Source organism: Hyla sarda, chromosome 9 (genome assembly GCF_029499605.1).
Source record: "Hyla sarda isolate aHylSar1 chromosome 9, aHylSar1.hap1, whole genome shotgun sequence".
Taxonomy (NCBI): Eukaryota; Metazoa; Chordata; class Amphibia; order Anura; family Hylidae; genus Hyla; species Hyla sarda.
The window spans coordinates 190,306,746-190,329,658 of NC_079197.1; the positions used below are offsets into that span (position 1 = coordinate 190,306,746).

The 22,913-nt window shown below is 37.5% G+C and overlaps 1 protein-coding gene across 1 annotated transcript in view; it reads right to left on the reverse strand.

Moving 5' to 3' along the window:
- The window catches only part of DIAPH2 (diaphanous related formin 2), a gene marked incomplete in the record, with an annotated part of 1,463,478 nt that overhangs the window by 770,301 nt on the left and 670,264 nt on the right, over positions 1–22,913 (reverse strand). Inside the window, 2 exon segments of the mRNA XM_056540556.1 lie at positions 6,182–6,276; positions 6,915–7,016. Of these exon segments, the coding sequence (XP_056396531.1) occupies positions 6,182–6,276; positions 6,915–7,016 (197 nt within the window).

The following is a 22,913-nucleotide window of genomic DNA, read 5'->3' on the forward strand; positions in this document are numbered from 1 at the left end:
CTTATATGAAGGATAGCCTTATACCTATCCATATCTTATATGAAGGATATCCTTATACTTATCCCTATCTTATATGAAGGATAGCCTTATACCTATCCCTATCTTATATGAAGGATAGCCTTATACCTATCTCTATCTTATATGAAGGATAGCCTTATACCTATCTCTATCTTGTATGAAGGATAGCCTTATGCCTATCTCTATCTTATATGAAGTATAGCCTTATGCCTATCTCTATCTTATATAAAGTATAGTCTTATGTCTATCCATATCTTATATGAAGGATATCCTTATACTTATCCCTATTTTATATGAAGAATAGCCTTATACCTATCTCTATCCTATATGAAGGATAGCCTTATACCTATCTCTATCTTATATGAAGGATAGCCTTATACCTATCTCTATCTTATATGAAGGATAGCCTTATACCTATCTCTATCTTATATGAAGGATAGCCTTATACCTATCTCTATCTTATATGAAGGATAGCCTTATACTTATCCCTATCTTATATGAAGGATAGCCTTATGCTTATCCCATATATGTTTAAACTCCTTCACTGTACTTGCAGTGACCACTTCTGCAGGAAGGCTATTCCATGCATCCACTACTCTCTCAGTAAAGTAATACTTCCTGATATTACTGCAGAAACCTTTGTCCCTCTGATTTAACCCCTTAACGATGCAGGACGTATATTTACGTTCTGCGCCTGCTCCCGTGATATAACACAGTGACGCCCTGTGTTAACCCTTCAGACGCGGGGATCAAAGTTGACCGCCGCATCTGAATTGAAAGTGAAAGTGCCCCGGGAGCTCAGTCAGGCTGTTCTGGACTGCTGCGATAAAATCCTGAACAGCTTACAGGACACGGAGCGGATCCTTACCTGCCTCCTCGGTGTCCAATCGGCGAATGACTGCTCCGTGCCTGAGATCCAGGCAGGAACAGGTCACAAAATGTAATGAAAAGCTGCGCTAAATTCATCAGACACCAATATCATTCATTTCGTATCATAAGAAAAAAACAAGCATGTGAGGAAAGTGGAGCGAGAAAGGCAGAAATGATGAATTCCCCCGAATATGTCTAAGTCCAGGGCCTTGTCCCGACTCCACACACAATGCTGGGGACTTGGCCTTTACTGAGAGGCTGATACATAAAATAAGATAAATGCTGCGAGCTGTGGTTCCATGTCAGCGGTAAAGTCATCTGTATGGCGGTAATAACCCTTTGTAGTAAACGCTATAGTGAGATCCTGCCGGCGTATACGTGACTTACATCGCACCTGGAATCGAATGCACTCCCGTCCATTCCTAGACTTAAATCCATCCAAGTAATGGAAACACGGATCAGTTATAGAAAACAACAATTATGTGACATCAAACAGGGAGTAATAAGATACCGGCGCTATTTATGCTGCGGTACATAAAGCCGTCCCCGGATCCACGAGCTGCGACCAACACAAAGTAATTGAATGATTGATGAAACAAGTTATCAGTAAAATATAGTCCATCCCGATCAGGCTGACAATTTAATTACCTTCATCTATCTGTTTTCTTTTCATTCTGAATTGGAAGAATTATTAAGGCTGACAAGAGAGAGAGAGAAGGTCCGACTCCAATCCAGAACACGTGCGGAGGCCCAGACGAAGGCTGCGAATGGCGAGGTCAGCGCTGACACATACAGGGGCGAGAAACTGCTATATGGATGGTCCATATCGATGTAACCCCAATAATATATTCCCTCTATAGGTTACTAAAGGGTCAGGAAAGTTATAGGCGGCTGCTTAATGTTATCAAATCTGCCAAATCTTATCATAATTAATATCAACCCCAATACAGAAAACATACAGGAGTACAGTAAAGATAAGCTAAATTCATAGCGCATAAAAAAACATAATACTGCCCTCTATGGGAAACTGCCCTCTATGGGAATATATATATATATATATATATATATATATATATATATATATATAGTAGCTATAACAGTGTACAAGAATATAACTACTATAATACTGCCTCCTATATACAAGAATATAACTACTATAATACTGCCTCCTATATACAAGAATATAACTACTATAATACTGCCCCTATATACAAGAATATAACTACTATAATACTGCTCCTATATACAAGAATATAACTACTATAATACTGTTCCTATATACAAGAATATAACTACTATAATACTGCCCCTATATACAAGAATATAACTACTATTATACTGCTCCTATATACAAGAATATAACTACTATAATACTGCCTCCTATATACAAGAATATAACTATTATAATACTGCTCCTATATACAAGAATATAACTACTATATTACTGCTCTTATATACAAGAATATAACTACTATAATACTGCCTCCTATATACAAGACTATAACTACTATAATACTGCCCCATATACAAAAGTATAGCTACTATAATACTGCCCCTATAAACAAGGATATAACTACTATAATACTGCCCCTATATACAAGAATATATATATACTATAATACTGCCCCTATGTACAAGAATATAACTACTATAATACTGCTCCTATATACAAGAATATAACTACTATAATACTGCTCCTATATACAAGAATATAACTACTATAATACTGCTCCTATATACAAGAATATAACTACTATAATACTGCTCCTATATACAAGAATATAACTACTATAATACTGCTCCTATATACAAGAATATAACTACTATAATACTGCTCCAATATACAAGAATATAACTACTATAATACTGCTCCTATATACAAGAATATAACTACTAAAATACTGCCTCCTAAATACAAGAATATAACTACTATAATGCTGCTCCTATATACAGGAATATAACTACTATAATACTGCTCCCATATATAAGAATATAACTACTATAATACTGCTACTATATACAAGAATATAACTACTATAATACTGCTCCTATATACAAGAATATAACTACTATAATACTGCTCCTATATACAAGAATATAACTACTATAATACTGCTCCTATATACAAGAATATAACTACTATAATACTGCTCCTATATACAAGTATATACCTACTATAATACTGCTCCTATATACAAGAATATAACTACTATAATACTGCTCCTATTTACAAGAATATAACTACTATAATACTGCCTCCTATATACAAGAATATAACTACTAGAATACTGCTCCTATATACAAGAATATAACTACTATAATACTGCTCCTATATACAAGAATATAACTACTATAATACTGCCCCCTATATACAAGAATATAACTACTATAATACTGCTCCTATATACAAGAATATAACTACTATAATACTGCTCCTATATACAAGAATATAACTACTATAATACTACTCCTATATACAAGAATATAACTACTATAATACTGCCCCTATATACAAGAATATAACTACTATAATACTGCTCCTATATACAAGAATATAACTACTGTAATACTGCTCCTATATACAAGAATATAACTACAATAATACTGCTCATATATGCAAGAATATAACTACTATAATACTGCTTCTATATACAAGAATATAACTACTATAATACTGCTCTTATATACAAGAATATAACTACTATAATACTGCTCCTATATACAAGAATATTACTACTATAATACTGCCCCTTTATACAATAATATAACTACTATAATACTGCTCCTATATACAATAATATAACTACTATAATACTGCTCCTATACACAAGAATATATCTACTATAATACTGCTCCTATATACAAGAATATAACTACTATAATACTGCTTCTATATACAAGAATATAACTACTATAATACTGCTCCTATATACAAGAATATTACTACTATAATACTGCTCCTATATACAAGAATATAACTACTATAATACTGCTCCTATATACAAGAATATATCTACTATAATACTGCTCCTATATACAAGAATATAACTACTATAATACTGCTCCTATATACAAGAATATTACTACTATAATACTGCTCCTATATACAAGAATATAACTACTATAATACTGCTTCTATATACAAGAATATAACTACTATAATACTGCCTCCTATATACAAGAATATAACTACTATAATACTGCTCCTATATACAATAATATAACTACTATAATACTGCTCCTATATACAAGACTACAACTACTATAATACTGCTCCTATATACAAGAATATATCTACTATAATACTGCCTCCTATATACAAGAATATAACTACGATAATACTGTTCCTATATACAAGAATATAACTACTATAATACTGCTCCTATATACAAGAATATTACTACTATAATACTGCTCATATATACAAGAATATAACTACTATAATACTGCTCCTATATACAAGAATATATCTACTATAATACTGCCCCTATATACAAGAATATAACTACTATAATACTGCTCCTATATACAATAATATAACTACTATAATACTGCTCCTATATACAAGAATATAACTACTATAATACTGCTCCTATATACAAGAATATAACTACTATAATACTGCTCCTATATACAAGAATATAACTACTCTAATACTGCTCCTATATACAAGAATATAGCTACTATAATACTGCTCCTATATAGAAGAATATAACTACTATAATACTGCTCCTATATACAAGAATATATCTACTATAATACTGCTCCTATATACAAGAATATAACTACTATAATACTGCTCCTATATACAAGAATATAACTACTATAATACTGCTCCTATATACAATAATATAACTACTATAATACTGCTCCTATATACAATAATATAACTACTATAATACTGCTCCTATATACAAGAATATAACTACTATAATACTGCTCCTATATACAAGAATATAACTACTATAATACTGCTCCTATATACAAGAATATAACTACTCTAATACTGCTCCTATATACAAGAATATAGCTACTATAATACTGCTCCTATATAGAAGAATATAACTACTATAATACTGCTCCTATATACAAGAATATATCTACTATAATACTGCTCCTATATACAAGAATATAACTACTATAATACTGCTCCTATATACAAGAATATATCTACTATAATACTGCTCCTATATACAAGAATATAACTACTATAATACTGCTCCTATATACAAGAACATAACTACTATAATACTGCTCCTATATACAATAATATAACTACTATAATACTGCTCCTATACACAAGAATATATCTACTAGAATTCTTCCCCTATTTACAATGACTTTTATTTACTTAAAAGGGAACTCCGGTGAAAACCTTTTTTCTTTTAAATCAACTGGTGGCAGAAAGTTAAGCATATTTGTAAATTTCTTCTATTAAAAAAAATCTTAATCTTTCCAGTACTTATTAGCTGCTGACTGCTACAGAGGAAATTCCTTTCTTTTTGGAACACTGATGACATCACGAGCACAGGGCTCTCTGCTGACATCTCTGTCCATTTCAGCAACCATACATAGCAGATGTATGCTGAGGGCAGTATGGTGGCTCAGTGGTTAGCACCGCTGCCTTGCAGTGCTGGGGACTTGGGTTCAAATCCCACTAAGGAAAACAATAAATAAAGCATTATTATTATAACGTCAGCAGAGAGAACTGTGGTTGTGATGTCATCAGAGAGCATTCCAAAAAGAAAATAATTTCCTCTGTAGAATTCAGCAGCTAATAAGTACAGGAAGGATTAAGATTTTTTAAATAGAAGTAATTTACAAATATCTTTTAACATTCTGCCACCAGTTGATTAAAAAGAAAAAAGGTTTTCACCGGAGTACCCCTTTAAGCCACACAACAGGACAGATACAGAACAATATAATTTCAATGACTTTCATTTACAATAACTATTGTAGAGTTTATTTTTATCCAGGATTTTGTATTTCTTGGTGGTGAAATTACTCTCAGACTTATTGATAGATATCGGTTCAGTGTGAAGCAAAAACTTTAACCAATGAGTTGTGAATCCATAAGTGTCTGTCGCCTTTTACACCGCGTCAATAATGGCCGCCTGGATAATTACATGGTTGTCTAAGCTGGGTGACCCCGCAGATTATGTACGGTTTGTGTTACGTTTCTTAAAGGCGACCTATTTGTGCTCAGACACGATCTACGATAATTATAGGAAACAACTGTAACCCCGAGAAGGAACTAAAATAGAAGAGGAAACATCCGAAATCCGGGACATACCTGAATTAAAGATTCCGACAATTTTTCTTCATCTATTTCCAAGACAATGTTCTTTATTTCTTCATAAGACATTCGGTAAGATCCCAAGAAGATGGCTGAAAGGAAACCATAAGAAACACTGGATGAATACGGGACCCCAGAGTAAAGGGCGTGTAGGGTAAAGGGGGGCTCCAACTTCTGGGATCCCACCAGGGAAGACAGCACTGGAGTAGGGAAAACTCAAAAGGTGACTCAACTCTACACCAGTGCTGCGTCCCCTTCCATAGTGGTTACGCCCTCTCCCATAGACATGAAGGGAGGGGGCGTGACGTCACAAGGGAGGGTGTGGTTTTACATTTTCAGTCCTGGTAACTTCCCGTTTCCGAGCCTGGAGACGCAACTCCACACATAATGAGGGTGCTACAGGGAGATCGTGGGGTCCCAGTGGCGGGCTGCCGCGATCAGACATCTTATCCCCTATCCTTTTGGATAGGGATCAAATGTCTAAAGCCAGAATACCCCTTTAAGTGAACATTATGAGATGGGAAGCCCTTGTTGGGGTAAGGTCACAGAGAGCGCATCCGCGGTTAGGGTCACGCGGAGCTCCCTGCTGCGGCCGGGTAGGCGTGGATTTATTAGAGATATATTCTTACAATGTCTTATTATAAAGGATAAAAAATATATATGCACAATGAAGAAATATTATTGTTATTTATTTTATTTATTTGTATTTTCTTTCTACCACAATACGTACACAGATTCTGGGCCGTTTTACTGTCCAGGACTTTCAGTTCCTTCACTTTTTTCTTGGCCATGACTGGTTTTCTTTCCTCTTCTTCATCATTTGTTTTCTTTACTGTAAAAAAAAAAATCAGATGAAGTGAATTATATTCCACAATTATTCATAGATTTATATTTTAGCATGGGTTCCCACATATTGGGGGAGATTTATCAAAACCCGTCCAGAGGAAAAGCTGCTGAGTTTCCCATAGCAACCAATCAGATCACTTCTTTCATTTTTGAAAAGGCCTCTGAAAAATGAAAGCAGCGATCTGATTGGTTGCTATGGGCAACTCAGCAACTTTTCCTCTGCACAAGTTTTGATAAATCTCCCTCATTATTTTAGTCAATAGTTTTAGTCCAAACCAGGAATGGGTCCAAAACAAAGAAAACATTTTTCCATTTTTGTTTTCTCTGTTTTGGTTCCACTCCCTCCTGATTTTGGCTAAAAATAAAGATCAGCATACAGAACAACATACTGTTTGTGAGCCCGGCCTTACTGTGACACTGATAATTATTTACAAATAATTATTGACTAAATATAATAAATATAGTAGCAATATTAATAATTAGTAACAAGACAGGTAAGAACGAAAAGTGTTGGCCAATAAAATTATTATGTTACAGCCATGTATAATAGAGAGAAAAGATACAAAATCAGAAGAGAAAAGAATAAAAAAGAAAAGAGGAAAGGGGGAAGGTGAATAAGCAGGATAGGAAAAAGAAAGAAACAAATAATGGAATTTAAAAGAATATAAAGAAGAAAGAAAATGAACAGGATGACAAAGGAGAAGAAAAATAAGGTGAAAACAAGAGAAGAACGTGACACAGAAAATGAAGAGGGGGAGGAACAGGAAGGGGAAGGGGGAGGGGAGTGGAGAGGAGGAGGAAGAACAAGAAGATGAGGAGGGGAGGAGGAACAGGAGGATGAGGAGAGGAGCAGAAGGAGGAGGAAGGGAGAGGGAGGAGACATAAGAGGAGGAGGGACAGAAAGAGGAGGAGAGGGGCAGAAGGAGGAGGAAGGGAGTGAGAGGAGGAGGAGACAGGAGAGGAGGAGGAACATGAGGATGAGGAGAGGGGCAGAAGGAGGAGGAAGGGAGAGGGAGGAGGAGACAGGAGAGGAGGAGGAACAGGAGGATGAGGAGAGGGGCGGAAGGAGGAGGAAGAGAGAGGGAGGAGGAGACAGGAGAGGAGGAGGAACAGGAGGATGAGGAGAGGGGCAGAAGGAGGAGGAAGGGAGAGGGAGGAGGAGACAGGAGAGGAGGAGGAATAGGAGGATGAGGAGAGGGGCAGAAGGAGGAGGAAGGGAGAGGGAGAGGAGGAGACAGAAGAGGAGGGACAGAAGGAGGAGGAGAAGGGCAGAAGGAGGAGGACGGGAGAGGAGGAGAGGGGCAGAAGAAGGAGGAATGGAGAGAAGGAGAGGGGCAGAAGGTGGAGGAAGGGAGAGGGAGAGGAGGAGACAGAAGAGGAGGAAGAACAGAAGGAGGAGGAGAGGGGCAGAAGGAGGAGGAAGGGAGAGGAGGAGAGGGGCAGAAGGAGGAGGAAGGGAGAGAAAGAGGAGGAGACAGAACAGGAGGAAGAACAGAAGGAGGAGGGAAGGGGCAGAAGGAGGAGGGAAGGGGCAGAAGGAGGAGGAGAGGGGCAGAAGGAGGAGGAGACGGCAGAAGGAGGAGAGAGAACAAGAGAAAAAGGAGGAGATGAGGCGGAGGAGAAGGAAGAGAAACAAGGAGGATAAGTAGGACAGCAGGAGTGGCAGGAACAGGAGGAGGAGGAGAATAGCAGGAGGAGGAGGAGAATAGCAGGAGGAGGAGGAGAATAGCAGGAGGAGGAGGAGAATAGCAGGAGGAGGAGGAGAATAGCAGGAGGAGGGGAAGAGAGAAGGAGGAAAAGCAGGACAAAGATGAGAAGGAAAATGAGAAGGTGATGGAAGAGGAGGAGGGATGAAGAGGAAAAGAATGACAAAGAGGAGGAAGAGGGGGTGAGAGGAAGATGAAAGAGGAGAAAAATATAGGACAACAATGTTGAAAAAGGAAGAAGTCAGAAAACAGAAAGAGAATGAAGAGGGAGGACAAAGGAAGAAAAACAAAACAAGAAAGGAGGAATAAAGATATAAACGGGAAAAGGAAAAGGATGGGAACAGAAGTGGGGACAAAGGGAGAGAAGAAGACATAAGGAGAGAGAATTCCGATCCCGAGGAGTAATAGGAAGAGGAGCGCGTCCTTTTATTGCTGTTCTGTGCATTATATTACATTACACTGGAATCCTGTATCTAGAGCTTCTCCCTGTAATTGTGGGACCCCGTCTACCATCCCGCGTGCTACATTGTGAGCGCTATTTTATTTGCACCATTAATGCTTATTGGAATAGCGCGTCTTACTGCTTGAGAGAATAAAATACATTTAGCGGTGGTATATTGTAGGAGGTGCATGTGGGTTATTAAGTCTCAATGACAATATTCAAACAATTACAGAGCAGGAAAAAGCAGGAAACAAAGATAGAAACATAATTCTCCAACAAAGAACATTTCTATAGAACTGAAGGCGGCTAGAATACGAAATAGAAAGTCTCAATAGAAGGTTTGACAGAGGTCGGAAAAAAAAGTCATTAACCATTAATTAATTCTGTAGTCAGAGGAATTTGTAAATTTACTCATTAAACCAACTCTGTTGGATCTTTAAAGGGGTACTCCAGTGGAAAACATTATTATTTTTTTATTTTTGTCAAGTCAATCGGTTTCAGAAAGTTAAACAGATTTGTAAATTATTTCTATTAAAAAATCTAAATCCTTCCAGTACTTATCAGCTGCTGTATGCTCCACAGGAAGTTGTGTAGTTCTTTCCAGTCTGACACAGTGCTCTCTACTGACAACTCTGTCCGTGTCAGGAACTGTCCAGAGCAGGAGAGGTTTGCTATGGTGATTTGTTCCTACTCTGAACAGTTCCTGACATGGACAGAGGTGTCAGCAGAGAGCACTGTGGTCAGACTGGAAAGAACTACACAACTTCCTCTGGAGCATACAGCAGCTAATAAGTACTGGAAGGATTAAGATGTTTTAATATGAGTAATTTACAAATCTATTTAACTTTCTGGCCCCAGTTCCTTAATAAAAAACAAAAAAAAACACCGGAGTACCCCTTTAACCACCTGCAAACCGGGCTCGATACCTTCTGCCTGAGGGGCAGTATTATAGTAGTTACTTGACAATTGTTATACTGGTATTTAGTTTAATCCGTCTTTAAAAATAATTTTACAATGTGAATGATAAAGAAATTGCCCTTTAAGATGTAAACAAACAGCGAGGCCGGGGAAGCTGTATTTGTGGATACAATAAAACCCCTTTCTGTCTGATAAATTCCTTTAGTGATTTGCTGCAGTGGAAGATGATGAAGAGGAGGAAGAATAATGTGCGCACTGAGCTGGTCTGACCGGGGTGTCACCTGCAGCAACCAAATCACCCAAAAAAGAATTCAATGAATATATCAGGTCCTCACAGCCGTCATTATTAACATCGTCAATCTCTAGAACAGACGAGGCCGGTTCACAGGCCCGAGCGCAATTCTTCAGTGGATTTGTGGCGGCAGTTTCAACAGTTACACCATAAGTGTTTATGTCTTCACATACTTAGTGTATATATATATATATAATTTATTTTTTGATTACTATTATTATTATTCTCATCATTATTTTTTATACATGCATCTAAGAGTCACTGTATGCTCCCACATTTCAGCTACTGCATCTGGGAGTCGTTCGGCCACATGGACAAATGGGGTTACAGCCATTTCACGTTCCTTTGGGCACAGTGGAAGGGGCGTAAAACGGCTGTAACCTCGTTTGTGGTGTCCAAGCTTTAATCCAGCATTTGTGATGTTAGTCTAACCATGAAATATAGAAAGTTTTTCTACGTTCCTGCGTCCGGAGCATCTTTTATTTTTTCTTTATAATGTCATCTCCTTTACTAATAAATGTGAATGAGCGCAGAAAATCTGCAGAAAATCTACAACAGCATCACAGTCAACAAAATTTTGAAACCCTCATCCACATACTGGGTAAAAAGTTCTGCAGCATATCTGCAACATGCAGCCTCTCCCTTAAAGAGTGAGGCTTGGGGGAGGATGCGCCAGTTATGCGCCTGGAATATTCGCCACCTTGTGGCCTTTACTGGTTCCCATGTAGATTCCATGGGGTCATGGGTTGGACCTATTGGGAATCACCCACCAAACCCAAACCCACCTGGAGGTTAGAAGACACTTTTCTCAGGAAGGTCTCATTTTTCACCAGTTTCCCTTTAACAGTTTAAGTCGCGGTCACTTTATTTTGCAGGATACGTAATCGAGGTCTCGGCGCATTTATATACCGTAAATATTGCTTCCCTTTACAGATGACAGAAAAGCGATGATAGATGTCTGTCCGAACCCGTCCCCATCACCTTGAGCCCCCCTCCCCCTCCTGCCACTCCGCTCCTGTCTTCGTGTATTTAAAGTAATAAAATAAAATTTCACACTTGCAGAAGTATAAAGAATCCATTTTTTTACACCCAGACTGTACCAACCGCACATTACCGAGAACAACAGTCATTTCGGGCCTTTAGGAAGTTAACGGCCAAAGTTGAGGAGCGAGTGATCAGTGTCTGATTTTTATGGCGCGGAGAGGCGCTCGCCTGGGTTTGTTGCACTTCATCATTCTCTGCCTTATGACTAAGTGCGACACAGGAGCCCGCTGCAGACATATAAAGAAGAATGACTCCGCTGTTCAATTCCCTCCTGTGATCTCTGCAAGTAAAGAAAACAACTTGAAAACCGGAGAGCCGCAGGTTAACCATTCCACTGCCGGGTGGTTTTTCCTGTAAAAGGGCGTACGACAACGCAAAGAGGAAAAAAAAAAATATTCTTGAATTTTGGGTAGATTTGTGGCACAAAAAGTGCACAAAGTAAACTTAAAGGGGTACTCCGGTGGAATATATATTTTTTTTTTATCAACTGGTACAAGAAAGTTAAACAGATTTGTAAATTACTTCTATTAAAAAATCTTAACCCTTCCAGTACTTATTAGCTGCTGAACATTACAGAGGAAATTCTTTTCTTTTTGGAACACAGATCTCTCTGCTGACATCATGACCACAGTGCTCTCTGCTGACACCTCTGCTGTCCATTTTAGGAACAGTCCAGAGCAGGAGAAAATCCCCATAGAAAACATATGCTGCTCTGGACAGTTCCTAAAATGGACAGAGATGTCAGCAGAGAGCACTGTGGTCGTGATGTCAGCAGAGAGCTCTGTGTTCCAAAAAGAAAATAATTTCCTCTGTAGTGTTCAGCAACTAATAAGTACTGGAAGGTTTAAGATTTTTTAATAGAAGTAATTTACAAATCTGTTTAACTTTCTGGCACCAGTTGATTAAATAAAAAAAAAAGTTTTCCACTGGAGTACCCCTTTAAAGGGGTACTCCACTGCTTAGTGTTTGGAACAAACTGTTCCGAACGCTGGAGAAGGCACCGGTAGCTCATGACCTCATAGCCCCGCCCCTCATGACGTCATACCCCGCCCCTAAATGCAAGTCTATTGGAGGGGGCGTGACATCAATCAGGCCCCCTCCCATAGACTTGCATTGAGGAGGTGGGGCGTGACATCATGAGGGGCGGGGCTGTGACGTCACAAGCTACAGGCGCCTACTCAAATGTTTGGACCAGTTTGTTCCAAACGCTGAGCAGCGGAGTACTCCTTTAAAGGGACTCTCTGATTATGTACGATGCCTCATCACATCACATGACCCTGGCATCCAATCGTTGGCATGTCCTATCAGCCATAACGATGTCATTACTGCGGTCAGTGATTGGCTGGCATGGTTATATGACACAACACGAGGCATGACCTTGACAATTGTCTTGTTATTTATTTATGGGGATATGTATCGGTGTTGTTGCAACATTGTTGTTGTTTATTTATTTATTAATTTTTTTTATAAAATTGTATGTGCTTTATAAATGTGCTTTATATATGTGGAAAATTAAGCCACTCCTCCATATCACTAAGCACCGCCCATGAAGAGCACATAGATGAGATGCTATTTTGGCGGCTGAGAGCTGGGAGGGGATTTCAATTCTAACATTGTTAGAATATATATAAAAACCGACCATCAATAGTCACTAATTTTAACCCCTTCCTATCATAGTATTTTTTGAGACTGTGGGGGAGATTTATCAAAACCTGCCCAGGTGAAAAGTTGCCTTGTTGCCCATAGCAACCAATCAGATTGCTTCTCTCCTTTTTAACAAGGCCTCTGTAGAAGCTTTGATAAATCTCCCCCCTGTGAGTTTTGTATTTTAGATACATTTCTTATACATTAGACATGGACAAGTACATGCGGCCACATTTCCATCAGAATCAGAGATAGTTGTGTAAATATAAGACGTGTATGGACAGGCGGACATTTCTCTACGTTACCGGAAAAAGCATCAACATGTAAAAAGACGCAACTCTGGATATTGAGGGATTATCTCCGAGAAGAAGCGATAACCGGGATTAAAGAGAGAAGAATGTTCCCCGGCTCCATGTGCAGAACGCATGTAAACATCAGGTGATGCTGCGGTCACATACATCAGTGCGCGGTATAATCTGATTATATGACGGAACATTTACCCAAGGTCGGCTGCCTCAGCTTTTAATAACTATTTCCAACAACAAAAAATTCGATCTGTTCTCTGTGAGGACAATGGAGCAGAGACATGGAGGGAGAATCCCCGGAGAAATATGGAGGCAGGAAACGGAAGAAAATCCTAAGAAAACGACTAATACGGTACATGGTGGAAAGAGCAGAGGAATGGAGAACTGCAAGAGAATCACAATGTAACCGTCACCAGAAATATTACCGTATAATAGTGTGTGAGGCATAAACCCAACACTGACATCAGTAAATAACATGAAACCAAATGATTCTAATACTTATAATCCAACAAAAATCTACATAGGGGGCAGCATTATAGTAGTTATATTCTTGTATATAGGAGGCAGTATTATGGCAGTTATATTCTTGTATATAGGAGGCAGTATTATAGTAGTTATATACTTGTATATAGGAGCAGTATTATATTAGTTATATTCTTGTATATAGGGGGCAGTATTATAGTAGTTATATTCTTGTATATAGGAGCAGTATTATAGTAGTTATATTCTTGTATATAGGAGGCAGTATTATAGTAGTTATATTCTTGTATATAGCAGCAGTATTATAGTAGTTATATTCTTGTATATAGGAACAGTATTATAGTAGATATATTCTTGTATATAAGAGCAGTATTATAGTAGTTATATTCTTGTATATAGGAGCAGTATTATAGTAGATATATTATTGTATATAGGAGCTGTATTATAGTAGTTATATTCTTGTATATAGGAGCAATATTATAGTAGTTATATTCCTGTATATAGGAGCAGTATTATAGTAGTTATATTCTTGTATATAGGAGGCAGTATTATAGTAGTTATATTGTTGTATATAAGAGCAGTATTATAGTAGTTATATTCTTGTATATAGGATGCAGTATTATAGTAGTTATATTCTTGTATATAGGAGCAGTATTATAGTAGTTATATTCTTGTATATAGGAGCAGTATTATAGTAGTTATATTCTTGTATATAGGAGCAGTATTATAGTAGTTATAATGGCAAGTAGAAATGAAAATAGACGGACGACTCACCCAGGTAGCAAAATTTTCTTCTTTATTCAGTGCTTGCAGCTTAAAATAACGGCAGGTTCAGGGGGGTCTGTCAGCAGGAACGCAGGGCTGTGGAGTGCAACGACCGTATCACTTCGGACTGAAGCTTCTTCCGGCCTCCAAGGTTGGAGGCCGGAAGAAGCTTCAGTCCGAAGCGATACGGTCGTTGCACTCCACAGCCCTGCGTTCCTGCTGACAGACCCCCCTGAACCTGCCGTTATTTTAAGCTGCAAGCACTGAATAAAGAAGAAAATTTTGCTACCTGGGTGAATCGTCCGTCTATCTTAATTTCTACTTGCCATTGTATGAAAGACTTTGTTCTATAACAGACGTAGACGCTCCCCACAGCACCCAGTGCAGCAGGTTACACACCCCGGATAGTCCGGACAGGAATATCTGACTTACAGCCGAGTAGACAGTGCCTGGTGCTCCTCTCTTTATTACAATTATAGTAGTTATATTCTTGTATATAGGAGCAGTATTATAGTAGATATATTATTGTATATAGGAGCAGTATTATAGTAGTTATATTCTTGTATATAGGAGCAGTATTATAGTAGTTATATTCTTGTATATAGGAGCAATATTATAGTAGTTATATTCCTGTATATAGGAGCAGTATTATAGTAGTTATATTCTTGTATATAGGAGCAGTATTATAGTAGTTATATTCTTGTATATAGGAGCAGTATTATAGTAGTTATATTCTTGTCTATAGGAGCAGTATTATAGTATTTATGTTCTTGTCTATAGGAGCAGTATTACAGTAGTTATATTCTTGTATATAGGACCAGTAGTATAGTAGTTATATTCTTGTATATAGGAACAGTATTATAGTAGATATATTCTTGTATATAAGAGCAGTATTATAGTAGTTATATTCTTGTATATAGGAGCAGTATTATAGTAGATATATTATTGTATATAGGAGCAGTATTATAGTAGTTATATTCTTGTATATAGGAGCAATATTATAGTAGCTATATTCCTGTATATAGGAGCAGTATTATAGTAGTTATATTCTTGTATATAGGAGCAGTATTATAGTATTTATATTCTTGTCTATAGGAGCAGTATTACAGTAGTTATATTCTTGTATATAGGACCAGTAGTATAGTAGTTATATTCTTGTATATAGGAACAGTATTATAGTAGATATATTCTTGTATATAAGAGCAGTATTATAGTAGTTATATTCTTGTATATAGGAGCAGTATTATAGTAGATATATTATTGTATATAGGAGCAGTATTATAGTAGTTATATTCTTGTATATAGGAGCAATATTATAGTAGTTATATTCCTGTATATAGGAGCAGTATTATAGTAGTTATATTCTTGTATATAGGAGCAGTATTATAGTAGTTATATTCTTGTATATAGGAGCAGTATTATAGTAGTTATATTCTTGTCTATAGGAGCAGTATTATAGTAGTTATATTCTTGTCTATAGGAGCAGTATTACAGTAGTTATATTCTTGTATATAGGACCAGTAGTATAGTAGTTATATTCTTGTATATAGGAACAGTATTATAGTAGATATATTCTTGTATATAAGAGCAGTATTATAGTAGTTATATTCTTGTATATAGGAGCAGTATTATAGTAGATATATTATTGTATATAGGAGCAGTATTATAGTAGTTATATTCTTGTATATAGGAGCAATATTATAGTAGTTATATTCCTGTATATAGGAGCAGTATTATAGTAGTTATATTCTTGTATATAGGAGCAGTATTATAGTAGTTATATTCTTGTATATAGGAGCAGTATTATAGTAGTTATATTCTTGTCTATAGGAGCAGTATTATAGTAGTTATATTCTTGTATATAGGAACAGTATTATAGTAGATATATTCTTGTATATAAGAGCAGTATTATAGTAGTTATATTTTTGTATATAGGAGGCAGTATTATAGTAGTTATATTCTTGTATATAGGGGCAGTATTATAGAAGTTATATTCTTGTATATAGGAGCAGTATTATAGTAGTTATATTCTTGTCTATAGGAGCAGTATTATAGTATTTATATTCTTGTCTATAGGAGCAGTATTACAGTAGTTATATTCTTGTATATAGGACCAGTATTATAGTAGTTATATTCTTGTATATAGGAACAGTATTATAGTAGATATATTCTTGTATATAAGAGCAGTATTATAGTAGTTATATTCTTGTATATAGGAGGCAGTATTATAGTAGTTATATTCTTGTATATAGGGGCAGTATTATAGTAGTTATATTCTTGTATATAGGAGCAGTATTATAGTATTTATATTCTTGTATATAGGAGCAGTATTATAGTAGTTATATTCTTGTATATAGGAGCAGTATTATAGTAGGTATATTCTTGTATATAGGAGCAGTATTATAGTAGTTATATTCTTGTATATAGGAGGCAGTATTATAGTAGATATATTCTTGTATATAAGAGCAGTATTATAGTAGTTATATTCTTGTATATAGGAGCAGTATTATAGTTGTTATATTCTTGTATATAGGAGCAGTATTATAGTAGTTATATTCTTGTATATAGGAGCAGTAGTATAGCAGTTATATTCTTGTATATAGGAGCAGTATTATAGTAGTTATATTCTTGTATATAGGAGCAGTATTATAGTAGTTATATTCTTGTATATAGGGGCAGTATTATAGTAGTTATATTCTTGTATATAGGAGCAGTATTATAGTAGTTATATTCTTATATATAGGAGCAGTATTATAGTAGTTATATTCTTGTATATAGGAGCAGTATAATAGTAGTTATATTCTTGTATATGGGAGCAGTATTATAGTAGTTATATTCTTGTATATAGGAGCAGTATTATAGTAGTTATATTCTTGTATATAGGAGCAGTATTATAGTAGATATATTCTTGTATATAGGAGCAGTATTATAGTAGTTATATTCTTGTATATAGGAGCAGTAGTATAGCAGTTATATTCTTGTATATAGGAGCAGTATTATAGTAGTTATATTCTTGTATATAGGAGCAGTATTATAGTAGTTATATTCTTGTATATAGGAGCAGTATTATAGTAGATATATTCTTGTATATAGGAGCAGTATTATAATAGTTATATTCTTGTATATAGGAGCAGTATTATAGTAGTTATATTCTTGTATATAGGAGCAGTATTATAGTAGTTATATTCTTGTATATAGGAGCAGTATTATAGTAGTTATATTCTTGTATATAGGAGCAGTATTATAGTAGCCATATTCCTGTATATAGGAGGCAGTATTATAGTAGTTATATTCTTGTATATAGGAGCAGTATTATAGTAGTTATATTCTTGTATATAGGAGCAGTATTATAGTAGTTATATTCTTGTATATAGGAGCAGTATTATAGTAGATATATTCTTGTATATAGGAGCAGTATTATAATAGTTATATTCTTGTATATAGGAGCAGTATTATAGTAGTTATATTCTTGTATATAGGAGCAGTATTATAGTAGTTATATTCTTGTATATAGGAGCAGTATTATAGTAGTTATATTCTTGTATATAGGAGCAGTATTATAGTAGTTATATTCTTGTATATAGGAGCAGTATTATAGTAGTTTTCACATAGGGGCTTTAGTATAGTGTTAAAATTCATGGCCTAGTACTCATTATAGCTATTATTGTTAGTATTGTAGGAGCTACAATCGATAATTTTAGGGAGTAACATTCATATAAGAGGACGCCACTTGTAGCGGGTTTATTTTTCTTCATATATACTGGTGGAGGATACAGAGTGCCCCCCTAGCGCTATGAATTGCTTCGCTCTTTATCACATCATGATCAGGAATTAATTCATATCAATTTCTGTTGCAGATAAACCGTATACTACATGGGATTTAATAGCTCGTAAGAAGCTGCGAACATCTCTACATTACGTGATATTGATGTGCAGAGGCAGAGAGAATAGTGTCAGGCTTCTTGTAGTTGAGTCATGTGATCACCAAGAGACAATGGCTCCAATGGTCGCTCCTTCCCTCTTTTGTGAGTGAATTGTACTGACTCCAGTGGGGTGGAAGAAATTATTATGAAATGGTGAAGAGATAAATACTCATCATTGGACTCTAATTGGACTCTATTTTCCTCTCATTGTTTCCCTTCATAGCCAACCCCCCCCCCCCCCCCGCTCCCCCTATCAAAGATCATTGATTTAACTCATAGTGTGCTGATTGGAGCAATTACTTTACACTACAGTCCATTTCCTATAAGCTGAATTACAAACAAAATTTTAGAATGTATCTGTGCGGCTCTGGTGGGCCTCATCTCTTCAGTGGGGTTCTCTATTTTTTCTGGACAGCCCTCATTTCCTTCAGTGGGCCCTGACCTCCTCCCATGGGTCCTGATCTCCTCCTGTGGGCCCTGATCTCCTCCTGTGGGCCCTGATCTCCTCCTGTGGGCTCTGATCTACTCCGGTGGGTCTTTATCTTCTCCGGTAGTCCCTCATTCCCTCCAGTGACCCCCTCATTCCCTCCAGTGACTCCCTATTTTCTCCAGTGGGCTCTCATCTTCACCGGTGGGTCTTTATTTTCTTCAGTGGGCCCTCATTTTCTCCAATGGGCCCTCATTTTCTCCAGTGGGCCCTCATCTTCACTGGTTGGTCTTTATTTTCTCCAGTGGGCCCTCATTTTCTCCAGTGGGCCCTCTACTTCACTGGTTGGTCTTTATTTTCTCCAGTGGGCCCTCATTTTCTCCAGTGGGCCCTCATCTTCACTGGTGGGTCTTCATTTTCTTCAGTGGGCCCTCATTTTCTTCAGTGGGCCCTCATTTTATCCAGTGGGCCCTCATTTTCTCCAGTGGGCCCTCATTTTTTTCAGTGGGCCCTCATTTTCTCCAGTGGGCCCTCATTTTCTTCACTGGGCCCTCATTTTCTCCAGTGGGCCCTCATTTTCTTCACTGGGCCCTCATTTTCTCCAGTGGGCCCTCATTTTCTTCAGTGGGCCCTCATTTTCTTCAGTGGGCTCTTATCTTCTCCATCGGGACTTCATCTCTCCATTGGTCTCAAACCTATATTGGGCTCTCATCTATTCTGGGGGCCACTGATCTTCTCTGGTGGGAAATCTTCTTTTCCAGAGGCCCTCATCTTTACCAGAGGCTCTTATCCTCTTCAGTGGGCCCTAATCTTCTCCAGGGGGCTCCCATGTCCTTTGGTGGGTTCTTATCTTCTCCATCGGGACTTCATCTCTCCATTGGTCTCAAACCTACATTGGGCTCTCATCTATTCTGGGGGCCACTGATCTTCTCTGGTGGGAAATCTTCTTTTCCAGAGGCCCTCATCTTTACCAGGGGCTCTTATCCTCTTCAGTGGGCCCTAATCTTCTTCAGTGGGCCCTCATTTTCTCCAGTGGGCCCTCATTTTCTTCAGTGGGCCCTCATTTTCTCCAGTGGGCCCTCATTTTCTTCACTGGGCCCTCATTTTCTCCAGTGGGCCCTTATCTTCTCCATCGGGACTTCATCTCTCCATTGGTCTCAAACCTACATTGGGCTCTCATCTATTCTGGGGGCCACTGATCTTCTCTGGTGGGAAATCTTCTTTTCCAGAGGCCCTCATCTTTACCAGGGGCTCTTATCCTCTTCAGTGGGCCCTAATCTTCTCCAGTGGGCTCCCATGTCCTTTGGTGGGTTCTTATCTTCTCTTTTGGGTCCAGATGGAAACTTATCAAGTATCCCCTACGTATGAATAATACCATACAGGTGACCTTTAAAGGGGTACTCCGGTGGAAAGCATTTATTTATTTAAATTATTATTATTTTTTAAATAAACAGATGTGTTAATTACTTTTATTAAAAAATATTAATCCTTCCAGTACTTATCAGCTGCTGTATACTACAGAGGAAGTTCATTTCTTTTTGAATATCTTTTCTGTCTGACCACAGTGCTCTCTGCTGACACCTCTGTCCATGTCAGGAACTGTCCGGAGCAGGAAGAAATCCCCACAGTAAACCTCTCCTGCTCTGGACAGTTCCTGACATGAACAGAGGTGTCAGCAGAGAGCACTGTGGTCAGACAGAAAAGATATTCAAAAAGAAATGAACTTCCTCTGTAGTATACAGCAGCTGATAAGTACTGGAAGGATTAAGATTTTTTAATAAAAGTAATTTACAAATCTGTTTAACTTTCTGGCACCAGTTGATAAAAAGAAAAATGTTTTCCACCGAAGTACCCCTTTAAGGAAATGTAACTGCAATTGCTCCACTGAGTATCTGGATTCTAGGATCAGCCATTGGCTGTCCAGGCATGCTGGAAATTGTAGTTTTGCAACAGATGGAGGCACCCTGGTTGGGAAGCACTGGCCTAAGTATGTCCGGACATGCTGGGAATTGTAGTTTTGCAACAGCTGGAGGCACCCTGGTTGGGAAACACTGGTCTACAGAAATAATAAATGCTCCCAAAGCAGCAGGAATATGTTTGGGGGCTCTGTCGAGTTATTGAATGTAACATCAGCCCCGGCACCATCACAAAATAAGATAAGCCAGGATCTTAGGAATGACGTGCGCATTGACAAAAATGGTGCAAATTGTGCCGAAATTGTTGATAGAAATTCTCACAATTTTTATGCAGAGGGATTTTTGCCTCCAGCAGTTGTCAATATGATGCATTAAAAAAAGAAAAAAGTTGAAAATTATGTACAAAGGATCAGAATGATTTGTCCTAAATGTTTCTACTTTATTCTCTTTATCATTCTTAATATTTCTAACCAACCAGTGTTTCCAAGCCAGTGTGCCTCCAGCTGTTGCAAAATGACAGCTCCCAGCATGCCAAGACAACCCAAAAAACTATGTTTTCCAGCCAGTTTGTCTCCAGCTGTTGCAAAACTACAACTCCCAGCATGTCTAGGCAGCAATAAACCAATGTTCTCCAACCAGTGAGCCTCCAGCTGTTGCAAAACCACAGCGCTCAGCATGCCCGGACAACCAAAAAAAAACAATGTTCTCTAACCAGGTGTCTCCAAATGTTGCAAAACTACAACTCACAGCATGACTGGACAGCCAAAAACGAATGTTTCCCAACCAATGAGCCTCCAGCTGTTGCAGAACTACAACTCCCAGCATGCCTGGCTAATGTTTCCTAACCAGTGTGCACTGTGTTTTAAAAACTACAGCTGCTGCAAATCTACAACTCCCAGCATGCCCGGACAGCCAAAGGCTGTCCGGGCATGCTAGGAGTTGTAGTTTTGCAACAGCTGAAGGCACCCTGGTTGGGAAACACTAGACTACAGAAATAATAAATGCTCCCAAAGCAACATCAGCCTCGGAGCCATCACAATATAAGATTGACCAGGATCTTAGGAATGACGTGCGCATTGACAAAAATGGTGCAAATTGTGCCGAAATTGTTGATAGAAATTCTCACAATGTTTATGCAGCGGTATTTTTGCCTCCAGCAGTCGTCATTATGATGCATTAAAAAAATAAATAAATAAAATGTTGCAAGTTTTATACAAAGTATCAGAATGATCTGTCTTATATGTTTCTACTGCATTCTCTGCATTATTATTTTTAATATTTCTAACCAACCAATGTTTCCCAGCAAGTGTGCCTCCAGCTGTTACAAAACTACAACTCCCAGTAAACCCGGACAGCCAAAACCCAATGTTTCCTAACCAGTGTGCCTCCAGCTGTTACAAATCTACAACTCCCAGGAGGCCCGGACAGCCAAAACCCAATGTTTCCTAAGCAGTGTGCCTCCAGCTGTTACAAATCTACAACTCCCAGTAAACCCGGACAGCCAAAACCCAATGTTTCCTAAGCAGTGTGCCTCCAGCTGTTACAAATCTACAACTCCCAGGAGGCCCGGACAGCCAAAACCCAATGTTTCCTAAGCAGTGTGCCACCAGCTGTTACAAATCTATTACTCCCAGGAGGCCCGGACAGCCAAAACCCAATGTTTCCTAACCAGTGGGCCTCCAGCTGTCGTCAATATGATGCATTTAAAGTAAATAAATAATTAAAATGTTGCAAATTGTATTCAAAGTATCGGGATGATTTGTCTCAAATGTTTTTACTTTATTCCCTGTATTATTCTTTTTAATATTTCCAGATTATAGTTTTTTTTTATACTTAGTTGTTTTTTTAATAGATTTTTCTTTTTAATGCTTAGTAGTTTTATTTTATAGATTTTAGTTTTTAATACTTAGTAGTTTATTTGCTTTTTTTAAATTGATTTTAGTTTTTACTACTTAGTAGTTTGTTTGTTTTTTGTTATAGATTTTTGTTCTTACTTGTTAGTTTTTTTTTTGTTTTTTTTT